At 41.6% G+C, this 19,407-nt stretch overlaps 1 protein-coding gene across 1 annotated transcript in view; it reads right to left on the reverse strand.

Moving 5' to 3' along the window:
- Nucleotides 1-260: 260 nt before the first annotated feature.
- AGA (aspartylglucosaminidase) overlaps nucleotides 261-19,407 on the reverse strand; it is a 30,032-nt gene continuing 10,885 nt past the window's right edge. Inside the window, exons 4-9 of the mRNA XM_070757468.1 lie at nucleotides 18,135-18,247; nucleotides 14,502-14,619; nucleotides 12,168-12,243; nucleotides 9,107-9,214; nucleotides 5,980-6,113; nucleotides 261-820 (exon numbers count right to left, since the gene is read on the reverse strand). Coding sequence (XP_070613569.1) covers nucleotides 720-820; nucleotides 5,980-6,113; nucleotides 9,107-9,214; nucleotides 12,168-12,243; nucleotides 14,502-14,619; nucleotides 18,135-18,247 — 650 coding nt within the window. The 3' untranslated portion in view covers nucleotides 261-719. The remainder of the gene's footprint in view (nucleotides 821-5,979; nucleotides 6,114-9,106; nucleotides 9,215-12,167; nucleotides 12,244-14,501; nucleotides 14,620-18,134; nucleotides 18,248-19,407) is intronic.

Below are 19,407 nucleotides of genomic sequence, written 5' to 3' on the forward strand. Positions count from 1 at the left end.
CAATTAAGTTATAATTTTCTTTTGAAAGCCACAAACCAACATACCGGTAGTTGATTTTGCCTATTACTGCAATGTAGGCCAGGTTGAGCAATAACTACTTGTCTGTGGTTATTCAACACAAATTATGCTAATTAAATAGATTGTGGCAAGACCATGTTTAAAGAAAGCTCTGCTAGTTATTTGAGAGGAATGGGAATGAGGTAGATGCTATGGAGTTCATGGTCCAATTTTAATAGCAGAAAAAAATATTTCATACCGTATTGTAAAGAAAAATGAAATTTATTGAATCTTCTTTTTTGAAGTCAACATAAGAATTTATTTTAGGGATAAAATAGTAAATGTTTAAGCAATGGCTACATTTTGTCTATTTCAGAATTAGCTTCTTTTACATTAGAATATTATGCAAAATACAGAACTGAAAGTTAACTTAGGGGAAAAATCATCAAGCTGTTTAATTTCGCAAAGTATCTTTAAAATGAATGTTATTGTAGAAAGTAGCTCAGAAAGTCATTGAGAAAAGTTGTTTTATGGTTTTGTTCAACTTGACTGAACCCAATCTACTCATTTATTTGTATAACAAACTTACATAGAAATAATTTCTACTGAATGCAGTGCAGTTTAATTCCAAGACTATATTAGGATTAAATTGCGAGTCTTCATTTCTTCCACTGGGTTAGTTTAGGGACTTCCATTAAGAGAAGAAGGGATGGGAAAAAAAGTTAAACGCAGTTTATTATTTGCTCAGATGGCTGCTTCAGAATAGGGTTAGAAGCCATAAAGTGGAACTGTGTGAATCCTGGGATTCTATTGCAGGCGGCGCCTGTGGCAGGAAAAAGAAAAGTTGAGAGAATAAACAACGGCTATTTTTATTAATCTGTCTACTGGTACTTTTAACATTTATTTATTTATTATTTATTTATTATTTAGATTTGTATGCCGCCCCTCTCCGCGGACTCGGGGCGGGTCACAACAAGGCATAAACAAATGGTAACAAATCCAAATAAATTTAAATATTTAAAAAAGTTTAAAAGAGAACCCCAATATACTAACAAACACACACACAAGCATACCATACATAAATTATACATGCCCGGGGGAGATGTTTCAGTTCCCCCATGCCTGACAGCAAAGGTGGGTTTTAAGAACTTTACGGAAGGCACGGAGAGTAGGGGCAGTTCTAATCTCCGGGGGGAGTTGGTTCCAGAGAGTCGGGGCCGCCACAGAGAAGGCTCTTCCCCTGGGGCCCGCCAACCGACATTGTTTAATTGACGGGACCCGGAGAAAGCCCACTCTGTGGGACCTAATCGGTCGCTGGGATTCGTGCGGCAGGAGGCAGTCTCGGAGGTATTCTGGTCCAATGCCACGAAGGGCTTTAAAGGTCATAACCAACACTTTGAATTGTGACCGGAAATTGATCGGCAACCAATGCAGACTGCGGAGTGATGGCGAAACATGGGCATACCTAGGTAAGCCCATGACTGCTCTCGCAGCTGCATTCTGCACGATCTGAAGTTTCTGAACACTTTTCAAAGTTTCCGAACACTTTTCAGAGCGTTACAGTAGTCGAACCTTGAGGTGATGAGGGCATGAGTGACTGTGAGCAATGAGTCCCGGTCCAGATAGGGCCGCAACTGGTGCACCAGGCGAACCTGGGCAAACGCCCCCCCTTGCCACAGCTGAAAGATTGTTCTCTAATGTGAGCTGTGGATCGAGGAGGACGCCCAAGTTGCGGACCCTCTCCGAGGGGGTCAATAATTCCCCCCCCCAGGGTAATGGACGGACAGATGGAATTGTCCTTGGGAGGCAGGATCCACAGCCACTCCGTCTTATCCGGGTTGAGTTTGAGTCTGTTGACACCCATTCAGGCCCCAACAGCCTCCAGACACCGGCACATCACTTCTGCTGCTTCGTTGACTGGACATGGGGTGGAGATGTAAAGCTGGGTATCATCAGCGTACTGATGATACCTCACCCCATGCCCTCGGATGATCTCACCCAGCGGTTTCATGTAGATATTAAATAGCAGGGGGGAGAGGACCGACCCCTGAGGCACCCCACAAGGGAGAGACCTCGGAGTCGACCTCTGACCCCCCACTAACACCGACTGCGACCGGCCGGAGAGGTAGGAGGAGAACCACTGAAGAACAGTGCCCCCCACTCCCAACCCCTCCAGCCGGTGCAGAAGGATACCATGGTCAATGGTATCGAAAGCCGCTGAGAGGTCAAGGAGCACCAGGACAGAGGATAAACCCCTGTCCCGGGCCCGCCAGAGATCATCCATCAACGCGACCAAAGCAGTTTCCGTGCTGTAACCGGGTCTGAAACCCGACTGCTGGGGACCTAGATAATCGGCTTCTTCCAAGGACCGTTGGAGCTGGAGTGCCACCACCTTCTCAACAACCTTCCCCAAAAAGGGAAGGTTGGAGACTGGGCGATAGTTATTAAGTACGGCTGGTTCCAGGGAAGGCTTCTTGAGGAGGGGGCGCACGAGCGCCTCTTTATAGAGGGTTGGAAAAACTCCCCTCCCCAAGGAAGCGTTGGTAATCTCCTGGACCCAGTTCCGTGTCACCTCCCTGCTGGCTGAGACCAACCAGGAGGGACACGGATCAAGTAAGCAGGTGGCGGAACTCACAGATCCAAAGGCCTTGTCCACTTCATCAGGGGTCACCAGATCAAACTCTTCCCAGACAGGTGGACAAGTACGTGCCCCAGTCACCTCGACTGACTCGTTGTCAGTCGACTCTGTTTCCCAATTGGAGTCGAGATCGGCCCGGATCTGAGCGATTTTATCAGCGAAAAACGTTTTAAAATCCTCGGCACTGCTCTGCAAGGGCTCCCCAACTCCCCCCTGGTTAAGAAGGGAACGGGTCACCCTAATCAGAGCGGCCGGGCGGGATTCCGCTGATGCAATCAAGGTGGTATGGTACGCGCATCTTGCCGCCTTGAGCGCCACTTTGTAAGTCTTAATAAAAGCTCTTACAAGTGTTCGATCAGACTCAGACCTACTCCTCCTCCATCGCTTCTCTAGACGTCTCTTCTGGCATTTCAACTCCCGGAGGTCCTCGTTGAACCATGGAGCTCTACGGGGTCTAGCGCCACGGAGAGGTCGCAAAGGCGCAATCCAGTCAAGAGCCTCCGCTGCAGCCTTATTCCAGGCTTCTGCAAGAGACTCTGCCGAACTGTGGACAAGTGCCTCTGGTATAACCCCAAGCACCGTCTGAAAGCCCTCTGGGTCCATCAGGCATCTGGAGTGGAACATTTTAATTGGTTCCGCCTCCCTGCGGGGAAGGATTGGAGCCAGGAAGCCAAGCCGTAGTAGAAAATGGTCTGACCATGACAAAGGCAATGCTTCTAAGCCCCTTAGTCTCAGACCATTACTCAATTGCTCGGAAAGGAATACCATGTCAGGTGCGTGCCCTCCCTCGTGAGTTGGACCTCGAACTACTTGAGTCAGGTCCATGGCTGTCATGGTGGCCATGAACTCCTGTGCCAGCCCAGAGGTTTCGCCGAGTGACGGCAGGTTGAAGTCCTCCACGACAATAAGTCCGGGGAACTCCACCGCCAACCCGGCTACCTCCTCGAGTAGCACAGGCAGGGCTTTTGACACGCAGCTGGGAGGCAGGTACGTGAGAAATAAGCCCACCTGAACCCCTAAGTCCAACTTCATCAAGAGTGATTCGCAACCTGCAATTTCCGGAGCAATGAGTCTACGTAGGCAAAGGCTCTCCCTGGCTATAATAGCCACTCCTCCCCCCCTTCCCTGGGGTCGAGGTTGATGCCATATCTGAAACCCAGCTGGGCAAATTTCAGAGAGAGGAACACCTCCCTATGGGCCCAGCCAGGTTTCAGTAATACATGCCAGGTCGGCCTCCTCATCCAGGATCAGATCCCGGATGAGAGAGCTTTATTTACCACCGACCTGGCATTAAGCAGCAGCAACCTGAGCCCAGGGCCAGAGTTACACTCATCACCAGTACCCAAGATTGGGCTAACTCCGTGGCCCCCGCCATATCTGCCTCTCCCCAGCAACACTGGAATATTCCGACCCTCTGCCACCCCAGAGATCGGTGCCCCATCCCCTCCCGCCTCTCGAGCATCAGGTGGGCCAAAACTACCATTCATACTATTACCATTCATCTCATCCATACCGTAACCCCACCCACCCCAGCGATCCCAATCATACCAACCATTCAACTCATGCACACAAGTAACTCTATCCCAATCATCCATTTAAATTTAGGAACCCCCAATACTAAAAATAGATTAAATTGATAACAGTTTAAAACACTAATAAATATATAAAATACAATTCCCAGTTAATTAATTAATTAGTTAAATATTAAAAACGGATAAAATATAAAAACATAAAAATAGCTAAGAATAAAATATATTAAAAATATGGAATATATTAAAAATATAGAAAAACATAGAAAAAGGAGACAGTCAGCAGTTCTTAAATAGTCAGCAGAGAGATGGTGTCAAAGTCTAGGTAAATGGCTTCTGGGGAAAAGGATCACCAAGTGTTGGCCCTGACCCCAGTCCAAGTCTATAAGCTCAGTTTTTATCTCCCCCAACTTCCCCAACCCTATGTTCTTCTTTACTCCTGTCATTTGCTTCAGTCGCCCTCCAATGACCGCTGTTCTTCCTGGATGGCATCTCCCCTCACAATAGTCTCTCCCCTCACGATAGTCTCTCCGACTCCAGACCTGCACCATGGGCTGCATTCCAATGGTCCCCTCGACGACGGGCGCCCCCACCATTCGGCACCACAGCGTCCCGGGAACAGATCCAGCACTGAAGGTCCAGCCTTGTTCGGTCCTGGTGCTCAGTCTTCTCGGCAATGCTTCCCCAGTAAAAACCACCCGAAAAGCATTCCGGAGCAGCAGGGTATCAGGATTCCATTGTGGGGTGCTCTCCTCCAACCTCCAAATCTCCCCATCCTTTCAAGTGCGGCAACAGAGGAAGCAACATGCAGCGGGTGGGAGGCAGCTGCGCTCTAATTAGCTGCCGCATTTACTGCTTCCCAGCTGATCGGTCCGGCGGTCTTCACAGCGAGGGAGACAGAAGAAACCATAGGAAAGTGATCATCCCGCAGCAAATGCTCACCCTCCAGGTCTCCGGGCTGCAAACGAGCTGTAAACGCGCTGTCTAGCACCTCTAATTCACTCCCGACAGCACAACACAGCTCAGCTGTAAATGGCAGCCGCCATTCCACCGCGTCTCCGCCGATCTAGCTCAGGGCGTGTTCGCGACCAAACAGCTCACCACCGCCACGAACACCGCCAAATCAAAGGTCTCCGGAAGCAGGGACACTTCACCTCTGAGACAGGTTTGCTGACTCGACGGGAATTTTTCTATGTTTTCTATATTTTCGATGTTTTAAACCGTAGTCCGGTAGAGCTATGGTTTCACCCTCCTCCTCCTCCCCCAACCGGATATTTAGGGATTCTACTTCTCTATTGTGATGTAATGATTTATTTATAGATTCAGTTATACCATTATTGAATTTTCTCTCATAAATCTTTTCACTTTAAAAAAAAATCCACCCCAAAGCAGTTAAATAGACTTTATATCTCTTAAAAGTATAATTGTAACTTTATTTCAATTTACATCTTAATTTTGGTGAATTTAATGAACCTTTGTATATTTAATCTTTGAAATATGAACTGCAGGAAATCAGAGATAAAAGAACTGCACTGAGCAACCTAGCCCAACAGGCCATACTGATTAGCAAAATTATAGTTCTCAGTGATCCAAGGGTTTACTAATGAGACACCCAGCATGACTGAGCTTTGATTGCTTTGAAGTGAGCCTCGGTCTGATGCTACTTTCCGAAAAAGGACACGGACATTTCATTTACCCCCTTTCATATGAAACTTATTCATATCAATGCTAGCATGGCCAACACATATTGTAAATATAACCATACCTATAATGAACTTAGAAATTGTTCTATGCTAAAAAAACTAAAAGAAGTACCATAGCTTCCACTTGTGTTTGCACAAATAATAGCACCAAAGAAATAGGGGTGATATTTCTGTATTCTAGAAATAACCTTCTGACATGCCATCGTCGGGTCTAGTCCCAGTCGCATATATTCCACCGCTTGATAACTATAAAGACAGAAAAACGAACTGATAATCCACATCTTTCAGTGTCCAAATAAGTGTATTTTAGCTGAGAAAATAATGTTTTAAAATGTTTTTCATTGTGAATTTTCCCCCACAACAAGGAGATTTTTGTCTCCTTGTTGTAGGGGAAAATCTCCTTCTGAGATATGAAGCAACAGCAACCAGAACTATACCTAAATTTGCATAGATATTCTATCCTTGGAACCCACCCATTTTAACCTCAAAGAAATATTGAAATCTGTCAAATCTATTTTTACATAAACTAACACTTTATTGTGAATAGTATTTAAATTATCTGACCTGTTTTTAACCACTCAGTACCACATTTAAGGATGTTAAGGTACAAGTACAACTGAAGTAGTTTTTGTTATTGGTATATGTACATGTATTTTGTTATACAGTGGAACCCCGACATAAGAGCTGCTCTACTTAAGAGCAACTCGAGATAAGAGCTGGGAGGGGAGAGATATTTTTGTTCTACTTACAAGCCCAAATTCGAGATACAAGCGCCAAGGAGCTGTCTCCTGAAGCCAAACGCTAACTTCCGCGTTCGGCTTCAGGAGACAGCTGCGAAGCGGCGCGCGTGTTTTAAAAGGTTGCAGCCGGCCTGGGGGGCTCGGGGGGGTGCTTGCAGCTTTCTTTCTTGCTCTTTTTCTTTCTCTCTTTTACCTTCCCTTCCTCTATTTCTTCTTTTCTTTCTCCTTCCCACCTTCTTCCCTCCCTCCCTCCCTTCACTCATTCCTCTCTTACTCTCCCCTTTCATAAGTTTCCTTGCTTCCTTCCTCTGTTCCTGTCCCTTCCCCCTTTCTTTCTTTCTTTCTTTCTTTCTTTCTTTCTTTCTCTTTTTCTTTCTCTCTTTTACCTTCCCTTCCTCTATTTCTTCTTTTCTTTCTCCTTCCCACTTTCTTCCCTCCCTCCCTCCCTTCACTCATTCCTCTCTTACTCTCCCCTTTCATAAGTTTCCTTGCTTCCTTCCTCTGTTCCTGTCCCTTCCCTCTTTCCTTCCTTCCTTCCCACCCTCCGTCCATTCATTCACCCATTCCTCTCTTGATCGCTTAAAGCCGGTCCCTGGTGCAAAAAGGGTTGGGGACCTCTGTCCTACAGGATTGGGTGGCAGAGAAGTTGAACATATGTAAATTTAAAAGTTTAAGAAAGTTTACAAGTTAAGTGAAAGAAACTTCATTATTCATTTATATGTACATGTACATTTCTTCATTAAAAACATGTCTTTCTGCATAATTTAGACTAACTTTGTGAGTTTTTTGAGGGCTGGAACCAATTAAAATTATTTACATTAATTCCTATGGGGAAAAGTCGTTCGAGATAAGAGCTGCTCGACTTAAGAGCCCAGGTCCGGAACGAATTAAACTCGTATCTCGAGGTACCACTGTACAGTGATACCTCGTCTTACAAATCCCTCGTCATACAAACTTTTCGAGATACAAACCCGGGGTTTAAGATTTTTTTGCCTCTTCTTCCAAACTATTTTCACCTTACAAACCCAAGCCGACGCCACTGGGATGGCCTGCCTCCGGACTTCTGTTGCCAGCGAAGCACCCGTTTTTGCGCTGCTGGGATTGCCCTGAGGCTCCCCTCCATGAGGAACACAACCTCCGGACTTCCGTGTTTTTGTGATGCTGCAGGGGAATCCCAACAGCGCAAAACTGGGCGCTTCGCTGGCAATGGAAGTCCAGAAGTGGGGTTTCCCAGCGAGGGGACCCTCAGCGAAATCGCAGCATCACAAAAACACGGAAGTCCGAAGGTGGGGTTTCGAGGACTTCTGTGTTTTTGCGATGCTGCAATTTCGCTGAGGCTCCCCTCTCTGGAAACCCTACCTCCGGACTTCCATTGCCAGTGAAGCACCCATTTTTGCGCTGCTGGGATTCCCTTGCTGGGATTCCCCTGCAGCATCACAAAAACACGGAAGTCTGGAGGTGGGGTTTCCCATGGAGGGGAGCCTCAGGGAAATCCTAGCAGCGCAAAAACGGGCGCTTTGGCTGGCAAAAGGGGTGAGTTTTGGGCTTGCACGCATTAATTGCTTTTCCATTGATTCCTATGGGAAACATTGTTTTGTCTTACAAACCTTTCACCTTACAAACCTCATCCCGGAACCAATTAAGTTCATAAGATGAGGTATCACTGGTGAACCTGGTGTCCGTTGCCATATTCTGTATTAGTTGCTTGTTCCAGGTCAATGACAATTTTATACAGAGCAACTTTTACAGTACTGCAGCTGAGTGACAATCATGGCATTAAATACTACTGCCAGATTAGTCCAGGTAGTATCATAACTGGCACACCAGCAAAAACTGGACTAGGGACCTTTGGCCTTGCTTTCTACCTGCTGCAGCAGTTTCCTTCTAAGTGGATCACAAATCCTAAACCAATTCTATTAATGGGGCCTCATTAAGAATAACTACTGCACCCAATATTTTTAAATTGACTCATGCTTAATTATGACAGCAATTCAGTTTGCTACAATTTAATCTAAGCTTTCACTACTTCCCATCTGAAAATGAAGAAATGATTCAAATAACATGAAAAAGAATGGTGCTGTAACCATCACAAATATTAAATAACTCAGGCTGACTCTGTAAACTGCTTAGAGAGTAAAGCACTTTGAAGTGCTATGTAAGTCTAAGGGCTATTGCTATTAAATATGCCTCTTTCCAGATACTGTAGAATAGTGAATTAGATCTTCAGTGCAGAGACAGCACTACACCAATTTGATTTAGGTTGGGTTCACTTTAAAATATACCCCAAAGTCAATTTAGATTGTGGCAGGATATAAGTGTGATCGACAAAGAATGCCATTTTAAAAACAATCTATAAAATCTTAATTGAAATGTTCTAAGTTTATATTGTAAATTAAAGGGATTGATTCCTTTCCACTTTGACATTTGACTACCTGTATAAAAAAAGTATTCAAGCGTATTTAAAAAAACTATATTCAAAGGTTAATAATGTATAAAAACCTGGGCAAGAAGCGCATCATGACATCTCCATTACCAGTAGCAGCTGCAGCTCCAGCTGTACTATCAGCATACGCCCCTGCTCCAGCTATTGGAGAGTCTCCTACACGACTAAGGAAGAAAATAACATGCAATAACTTCATTTTTAAAATATAAGAGCAGCTTTATTCTGAGCAAAAGAACAACTAGTGTATTGAAAAATCATCTAGGTGGGGCCATGTTGAAAAGATTTTTGAAAGCACTTAGGGATATTTATATTATTCCAACCCATGTAAAATGTGCAGTATATTCTAAAATACTTATTTTTAAGGAGGACATTTCATGTTTCAAATCTATAAAAATCTAATCACTTGGCAAGTGTGGTCACAGCAGGTTCCTATGATTGATGAAGTGAGTCAGAGCAGGATATGTAGTTATGGGATTTCAGAAGTATAATGTATCATTTGTGTTGTCAAACTCAATTTCATTGAGAGACACATCAGCATTATAGTTTCCCAAAGGGCCAATTGCATGTAAGACTAGGACAATACACAATGGCCGGTTGGGCATGGCTGGGTAGGTATGGCTGCAACTAAGTGTGGGCATGATTTCACTGGGCATAGCTGACTTGAAACTGTGGGGTTTGGATGGAACAAATCTCACTGGCTAACTCTAACTCTATGTGGGAAAATTTGTTATCCGACAAGCTCCTTGCATGCGCACACGCACACACACACATTCCAAGTTTGAGGACTTTTATCCACAGAGGAAGAGGGTCTTCTGCCCAAGCCCAGGCATGATTAGCAGTTTGCAAGCTCAGATGTGGATAAAAGTCTCCAAGCTTGTAATGGGTGGGTGTGGGTATATGTGTGACTGTGTGAGGGCTTCCTGGATTGGAGCGTGTGGTGGGGCTTCCTCCTTAGCAGCTAAACAAAAGACTTGTCAGTAGAGGGAAGGCAATAAGGAAGGAAAAGAGGAGGAAAAGAAGAAAGGAAAGGAAAAAAGAAAGCAAGAAAAGGAGGGAGGAAGGGAAAGAAGGAAGTAGCTGAGGCAGCTACCAAGAGATGCCATTTTATTTTGCAAAATAAACATGGAAAGTGTTTAAGAATATCTATATGCAAAAGCCAGCTTTGCTGTTCAGGGACAGGGAGTGGGGACAGAAATCCATAGCCCAACAGACCATATCTGGAGGGGACCAGGCTGGGACAGGCTGGCAGACAAAGGCGGTTGGTGAATGTAGACTGGAACATGGTCTGGAAAGTGCACAAATGCCCTGCCTACACTCCCTGTTGATGCCTCTTCTACAAGCACAGTGTGACAGTTGAATGCCCGCAGCAGTGCCATCCAGGGAACCAAGAGCTCCCTGGAAGGGTATTAGAAGAGGTTAAGGGATGACAGTGGTGCTCTTTTGGCCTCCCATCCAGCTCTCTCTGGCTACCACTCATAACTCTCCCCAGCTGCCACCATCCAAGACACCGCTAAGCCGGGAAAGGAGTTGTGGTGACCTCAATTTCCCTACTCCCCTTTTTGGGGACCCAATAGATACACCAGCATCACTGGTCCTGCAGGAGCTGGGCTCAGATGCCTTGGCCAGCAGTTCCTCCTCCTACTTCTCCTCAAACTGTCCCCAACAGACTTGACCTAGCCTGATGGAGACAATAAAGAAGGCCAGTAGTGGTCAGGGCTGCCAATGCGTCTGCCTACCCCATGGAGGCGACAACAGGAGAGATACAGGACAGCTGTCATGGGGGGGGGGAAGTTGGGTTGCAAGCTTATTTGAGGGAAGGGACTGTTGTGGGGCATAGAGGGTCAGGGATAGCATCCAGCTGGGTTAGAGTAATGGCCAGTCCCTCACCGTCTTCAGGATGGCCCCGTGTGCCCTATCGAAACACATTACGGACCGGATATGGCCTATCGGCCTTGGGCTTGACATATCTGGTATAGAATATCTTGCCCCCTGATGTGAGAATGGCCCCAACCCTCCTATATTTTTAGAAAGACTTAAAGATGTGGCTATGTCAGTCATTTGGAGCCTGAATGGGGGAACAGCACAATGGAGATGTTAACAACAACAACAACAACAACAGAGTTGGAAAGGACCTTGGAGGTCCTCTAGTCCAACAGTAGTGTAGGAACCCTACACTACTTCAGACAATTATTGGTCCAACATCTTCTTAAAAACTTCCAGTGTTGGAGCATTCACAACTTCTGGAGGCAAGCTGTTCCACTGATAAATTGTTCTAAGAGTCAAGAAATTTCTCCTTAGTTCTAAGTTACTTCTCTTCTTGTTTAGTTTCCACCCCACTGATTCTTGTTCTACCCTCAGGTGCTTTGGAGAATTGGTTGACTCCTTTTTCTGTGTGGCAACCCCTGAGATATTGGAACACTGCTATCATGTCTCCCTTTGTCCTTCTTTTCATTAAACTAGCAACCAGTTCTTGCAACTGTTCTTCATATGTTTTAGCCTCTAATCTCCTAATCATCTTTGTTGCTGATGTTGATTGAGTAATAATAGATCCCACTTCCCCCACATCCTCCCTATGTGTCTTTGGCTATAACCTTTTATGTTTTAGCTTTTATGTAACTGTAAGCTGCCCAGCGTTATCCTACTATTTATAAATAATATAAATAAATATATAATGCACAATTTATTTCACAACAGTAATACCAAATCTTGACAGCAGTACACTTCTATTTCAAACCCAACTGTCATAAAATAAGTTTTAAATATATACTGTATATCTCAAGAAAAAGAATATTGAGGTGGTCTATGGTTAAAAACATTGTAACATTTCTATGGTCATGCTGATCTAACAATGTCAAGGCTTGAGAACTGGAGATGTTTATCTCAATTGTTTATTCATCATTAGGAATTAGCAGTTTGATTCAAAACGCTAACTACTAAAATAAATTATTTTACTAAGAAGTAAATAAAAGATTATAACATAAGACAAACCCAACCTATGGCTTAGATTACCAAATAAAAGTGATCTCTGTTATACAAATAGTTGGTAAACACATTGCTAAAAATATTTGCATCACGCTAATACTGTATAATCAAGATTTATAGACAAACTATACAAACCCCTGAATTTTGTGAATTGCACCATTTGTAGATGTCCCTACAGCAACATTTCCATTCTCACCAATTACAATCATACCTACAAATGAAAAAAAAATTGATAAGCATTTTGATGAAGATTTCCTCATTTAATACTAAGCTGTCCATCCTTCAAAATGGATAGGGCTTCCATTATTGTACAAGTATATACAACAGAACATTAGATGGCAGCTACATTTTTTTTTCAACATGCTTAATTGGATCGATCACACTTGGAAATTATCCTTCTTCCAGAGGCCTCTCAGAGAAATAAGACAGAAGACATTTTACTTTTGAAATAAGTTTGCTCAAGGAACATTCCACTAGTCAAAAGAGAATCTTCCATCAGAGAAGACGCATGACCATTAAAATGGCTCTTTCTTCAAATTCTATTCAGTTTACAAATATTTAGCTCTATCAAGAATATCTGAACATAGATTTCTGCTCACAATATTCTATTATGGGTGCAATTGAATAATTAGATAATTCTACATTCTCTAAATAAATCATCTAATATATTCTGCTCTAATAATTGTGAAATATTGAAAGTGGGTGTGGGAGGTTGAAATAATTATTAAATTTTAATAAACTGAATTGGGATTTGTCATTTCAGGTGTCGTCTGGTTGATGGATTTCTTTTATGTATATTGCATAATTTTGTTATATATTTTTAGTGTGGTAAGGCCGAGTGTCTGGCACCAGCCCTATCCCTCACCCAAAGGCCAGGCCACTTCCCACTTCCAGGAAGAGGGCCCCCAAGATTGGCAGAATCGGGGTGGCTGGTGCTGCAGTCAGAAGAGCACCCTTCTCTCCGGATGATGACCTTGCCTACGAAAGAAGTGGCAACCCGTTGGAACGAAGGGAGCAGTGATGAAGATGACCCGTGCTGAGTGAAGCAGTTTGCCCATTCCTCATAAAGACAAAGATTAAAGTGCCTGAAACATGAAAGGAGGGGGAGATAGATGCCATAATAGATATGGGTTTACTCGCGGTGCCTAATCAGTAAGATAGTCCAACTTATTTTGGTTGTAAAGTAATTATTTGCTATTCCCTATAGCTAGAGGTGCTTAGGTTTTAATGTGTCTACTAGTGTTTTTGTACATTCAAATGCATTTGATATTTCTTATTTCTATTGTATACTTTAGTTTTTAAACGCAGGCGAGATAATGAGTCTAGCAGTTTGATGTTTTCTCCCTCTAACACACAGCCTAAATTCACATTGTGGCCAATATCCCTGTAGTAGATTTAAATCTTGATTATTTTTTTTTCAATGAACCATTCTAATAATTTGTTTTACCTCTTTGTGAAAATACAGAATTTAAGGAACTTAACTTCATTTCTACTAATATCGCTATGTTGCTCATGTAACAAGCAATGAATGTCATATCTTACTACTGAATAAATACAAAATTTAATCACATCCTATCTGCCAAGTGGGCAACTTGCCTAGAATAGACAAAATATCTAATTTAAGATACACTAGCATAATCTATTTCTGCTACTTTTCCTGCACATCACTGTACCTAGTGAAAAATATGTCTGGCTCAGGTAAGCTGCCAAAGTGGAAGCGTTTACGAGGTCATACCTTTTGCTTGGGAAGAAACTTAGCATTTGACATTTTAAAAATGCTAATTGCTAAATGATGACGAGTGTAATCATCACACTTGAAGTGTTGCCTTAAGTGTCTGGCAATGAGATGTACACTCCCAAGTCACTCCAGTGCTTTTGTAAATTCCATATTTAATTGCTACGCAGATGGCAGAGACTAAATCCAAATACACAGATAGTTCCCCTCCTACTCATTTGAGTGAATTTTTTAAAATGTGAAGTTAATTTTGTCCAAATTCCCAAGTTTCATTTGGTTGCAGAGTTTTAGAACATTCAACAACAAATCTTTCATTTTGTTTTAAAGGATACTCTTGCTGAATGTTTTAAGCAGGCAAAAACCAAAAAAAAAAAGCTCTTGAAAATAAACCTACATTTCACATTTCAAGATCACAACCCAGCTTTGCTAATAAAAGCTTCTCTTTAGGCTGTGTCCATCTGCATACCCCAGTAAGTGGATCTAAAGTCCATTATCACTATATTTGAGGAGGGAGGGCTAAGGGTTGAAAATAAAATATAATACTCCAAAACTAATAAAAGAAGAATATGCCAGATGCCTACAATACGCATCAAGCAGATTTCAATACATAAATTGCAAAATCAGTAGCACTATCCATTTCTTTGTCCATTACTTTATACACAATTGATATTTAATTGTGCATGGGATTTTAGCTGCAACAAACAGAAGTATAAAAGTATGAATAGTTGCTATACCAATAGTATCATGGTTATGAACTTCAACTCTTCTGACTGAAGTGCTTTGTTCTTTTTTACTGAACTCTGCAGACTGTTTGTAGGGACCACATGATTTTGAAGCATCTGGTGTAACATTCTGTAATCAAAGTTTTGTTCACATTAAAATCTTTAATGAAGAGGTATTTCAAAGAAACCTATGGTATTTTTGTTAGACTTTGAAAAAGAGAAAATAACTAAATTACTCTGCTGAAAGAAAAATATAGGCTTGTATATGCCAAGGACAAAGAACTTTCATCTAAAGCAAATTATTGCAGTTCAGAGGCATAAACAAAGAATAGATAAAACATATATCTCCATTGGAGCAACTCAGTACGTACTAAAAACACTTCAGTTACAAAAATGTTCAGCTCTCATGTTGCTTTGTGATTTGCAAATATGTCCTAAGACAAATACCCAGAAGAGAAATGAAATATATCAAGATTCTATGTGCAAAAAGCCCCTCAGCATAATATGTCTTGCTCCTACAACTGTAATTTAAAATGAGTTCCTCCTAAACCTTATAAGCATCCCTACTGATTGTAATGAGACAACGTCATATATAACTACAGTGCTGGTTTCTGTAAGATTTAAACCTCATAATTCAGCATATTTTATTCCCACTTTACATGCAATCCAGATACTAAATGCAAAACACAATACCCCACATTCCTGCTTTCATAAGGAAGGTAATGAAGAGGTTAGCTTAATCACAAGTTCTCTTGCAACATTTATAAGCTCTTGTATCTTAACACCCTTGATATATGTCTTGGATTTCCACTATAAAGCACTGCTTTCTGCTCTTTGAAGGGTAACTTACAGAACACGATATGAATATTGCGTAAGACTACCTATGAGTAAGATCATAAAACCACTACAAGTATTGACTATGCTAGTAATATCTAGGATCATAAAGGTATGTCAAAATGAATCCATGAAACATAGTTAAAACATATACAGTACATGTACAGCATAGCATATACCAGTACTACCTGTTCGAATTATAGGGCCTAATAAAGCTGGCCCTGATGCAACAGCCATAGAGAACGAAAGAGATTGGTTGGAGTAGAGAGATAAAAACTCAGAAAGGCTCACTTTTAAAAACTGATTTCATATACATGTTCATATCATTTTTTGGGAGCAGTACTGATGAATTTTCTTGATTAGTTCTGGAGTTTTAAAAATCCTTCTAGCTGCCTTTTGTTTTCCCATTCAAATAATAAAAGCAACCAGCCCTCCCGCGCACTAGATGCATCATGCACAGCCTATGCCTACTCCAGCTCCCTGAAAGGAAAAAATATTGTGAAATATCACATGACGGCAATGTGACACCCCGGGTTTGACACCGATGATCTAAAGGGAATATGTAAAATAGATTAAAATACCAATTAGTAGATGTTATGCCGGGCTTCATGTTATGAGCCCCAATTAACCAATTAAATTCAAACACACACACTGTTGTAAAGTAAACAGAAAAGCCGTTCATCCAAAATAAAGCTGTGCACACACACTTTAAACTGAGCAAATTAGCTCACACACAGATAACAGTCCTTGAAAGCTGTGAGAGACAAAAACAAACAGAGCAGATAAGAGCAGCTGTGAGAGCGTCACAGCCACTCTTCAAGTGGATCCACAAGATTTACTTAGCTGTGAAATATCCCAAAAAGTCTGTGAAAGTCCAGGAACAAAGCAAGCACAACGTATCCTTCTCCAAATGGATAAACTCTCACATGCGCTCTCTGCAATGCTGGTAATTTATCAGCAACCCCATTAGCCTAATTGCCTCAGCCACAGGTGTTCTCCCTTATCTCTGTGCAGTTGGTCCCTTCTAGCCATGAGCCTCCGCATCTATCCACCGATCCTCCTCCTTCTCCGAGTCCGATGACCCTCTAATGGGGTCATTAACTAATGGGCTGGCTTCATCTATCTCTCTATCTGATTCTTCTTCCCCAGCGTCTGACCTTGGCAATGAATCCTCACTATCAGAAACTGATGGCAGTAAAACAAGTCTCTGGGAACCTGAGGACTCTCCTAAGCCAACATCCAAATTCTCTGTTGCAGGAGCTGGCCCAGAGCCAACCACAACAGTAGAGAAGCTTCCAGTAAAATAAAATCAAGATAATGTTGCTTTAACTGAAGGTTGAAGAAATGTCAAAACCTCTCTTTCTCCAAACCTTTGGCTCCTGTAAATTATTCCAAGTCTGTTTAACTCTTTGGAAACATTATACAATTAGGGAAGTTTCCTAGTTACAAGTAATCCTCAAATTAGAAACCACAATTGAGCCCAAAATTTATGTTGCTACGTGAGACACTTGTTAAGTGAGTTTTAACTCATTTTATTACCTTTCTTGCCACAATTGTTAAGTAACATGGTTGTTAAGCAAATCTGGTTTCTCCATTGACTTTACTTGTCAGGTTGTAAAAAGTAATCACATGACATACCCCAAAGGTCATACATATCTGAATTTTGATCACATAGCTATGGGAATGCTGCAAGGATCATAAGTGTGAAAAATGATTAGGTCACTTTTTTCAGTGATGTTGTAACTTTGAACGGTCACTAAATGATCTTTTGTAAATTGAGGGTTACCTGTATACTGTTGCTGGAAAATGTTTTTACTTTGGTACTGGAAGACTAGTAAAGCCCTTGCACCTCTTACAAAGATCACAATGGCCAACTAACTGGGAGATACTGTCTGACACCAACTTTAAGGCATCCATTCTTATATGTTTCCATGTTAAAATGGCAATAAAGTGTTTTTTTTATTCTGAAGACTGACTTGCCATATTATTATCCAGTTATACTGTTTACTATTGCCAAAGAAAACAGAATTTTCGTAGGCAACCTTATTTGGGGAGCTGAAATGGTCTGATGCTGTTGTTTTTATAACCCTTTTTTCCTGCTCACTGGAAATGGAGCAGGTACAGAAACATTCCTAAACGTAAGTTACTATTTGTATCTCATTCATTAACTTAAAGTATTGACAGTTTGTATGAGCCTAGTCAGGAAATTAAAACTCAGCTTTTAATATCAAAGGTAAAAGAACTTTGGATGCCAATTGCTGGAAGAAAAGCTATGTCTTAAAATTAAGTTATATCTTAATTTTCCTTGTGTTTTACCTATTAGTGAGAAAGATAATGCCTGAAGAGAAAATCAAGATAGACCTCTGTTTGGCCCAGTAGGAATCTTTTACAGCATTCAGTTTTTAAAATTTCCCAATATACCCTAGGACTACTCTTATGATAAAAAGTCTACTTTTTCTTTCTTTTCTTTTTTTTCTTGCTATTTAAGAAAAGAAATCCAAAATGCTATTGGTTAATACCAACCACAACAAACTACTGAAAACGATTAACAGACATATACATAATTATTTGAGTGAATTAAGCTTTTGCCCCTGCCCTCTTCTCATCTTTTTGATCATCAAAAAAATACAAAATTTATGGCTGTTAAGAAATATTAAATGCACTGGCTTCACTTTTACATAGATTTCTCATGTCCCATGTTTGAAATTTTTTAAAAACTACTTTTCTGAAAGTGATGACCATAAGGTATGAAATATGCAGATTTTTAAAAAAATGACAAATAGCAGTAAGGTTTATTTTTAAATATTTTACCTTCCAGAAGTTTGGCTGGCAGTTTTTATTGAGCCAGTTTATATACATTGAAACAGAGTTTGGCGTAGTTAAATCTTCACTTGGAAATCCCATGCTTTCTGCAAAGAGTGAAGCTTTATAGAAAAAAAACAAGTCTGAGTATTCCTGTAGTTAATATTTAAGCATAATCATAATGTACAGCATATGAACCTTTAGTATAGAACTTTTAAATTGTTATACTGTTGCACATTTTCTTCTCATTTATTGGTCACAGACTAATGGATGAAGAGAGACTACATGTTCTATCTTCCAGAAAAGACACAACAAAATGTAATGTGTTTACAAATAAAAGCATAACATAGAAAAAACAAACATAGAAAAAATAAATAAATAACACCTGCCCCCGGGCTACAGCACATGATTCAATAAGCCAATCTATGGCTTCCATCACACTGGGTTCTCCAGCCCACTGGCACAACCACATCTTCAGGGCCTTCGGAAAGACTCTCAAAGTGGGGGCCAGGCTAATTTCTCCATGGATAATGTTCCAAAGAAAAGGCTGTTATTCTGGATAACGCCAATTAAGGGGATGGAACCTGCAACATTCATTGCCTTCTCATTTTAGTTGGTCAATTGGATGTGACCAGCAAGAGATGGTCCTTGATCTGGTCTTAAGTCATGAAGGGCTTTAAACATGACAATCAGCACCTTGAATTACACCTGGAAGCAAGTTGGCAATGGATGCAGTTCCCACAGCAGAGGTGACACATGTGCACGCTGAGGCATCTGCATTTTGGACCAACTGGAGCTTCTGAATACTTTTCAAGGACAGTCCCCTGTAGAGCATGTTGCAATAGTCAGGATGGGAGATGACTAGGGCATGAGTAACCATGAGTAGGCATTGTTCATCCAAGAAAGAGCATAATTGGTGCACAACCTGCAGTTGCACAAAGGCCCTTCTGTCTATAACTGCTCTTTGAGCAGGAGTCAGAAATACAGGAGGACACAGATATTACACACTTGCATTAGGGTTCATAGACAAAAAACCAAACCCAGAGTCATTCAGTCTTGCCAGGGTTGTTTCAACCCATCAGTTCCCATCCAGCTTATTATTATTATTATTATTATTATTATTATTATTATTATTATTATTATTATTATTAATTAGATTTGTATGCCGCCCCTCTCCATAGACTCGGGGCGGCATGCTAATACCTCTAGCACTAAATGATCACAGCATTACTTAACTCACAACAGGCTGAGACATACAGCTGAGTGTCATCACTCAGTCGAT

The sequence above is a fragment of the Erythrolamprus reginae genome, chromosome 7 (assembly GCF_031021105.1).
Source record: "Erythrolamprus reginae isolate rEryReg1 chromosome 7, rEryReg1.hap1, whole genome shotgun sequence".
NCBI lineage: Eukaryota > Metazoa > Chordata > Lepidosauria > Squamata > Dipsadidae > Erythrolamprus > Erythrolamprus reginae.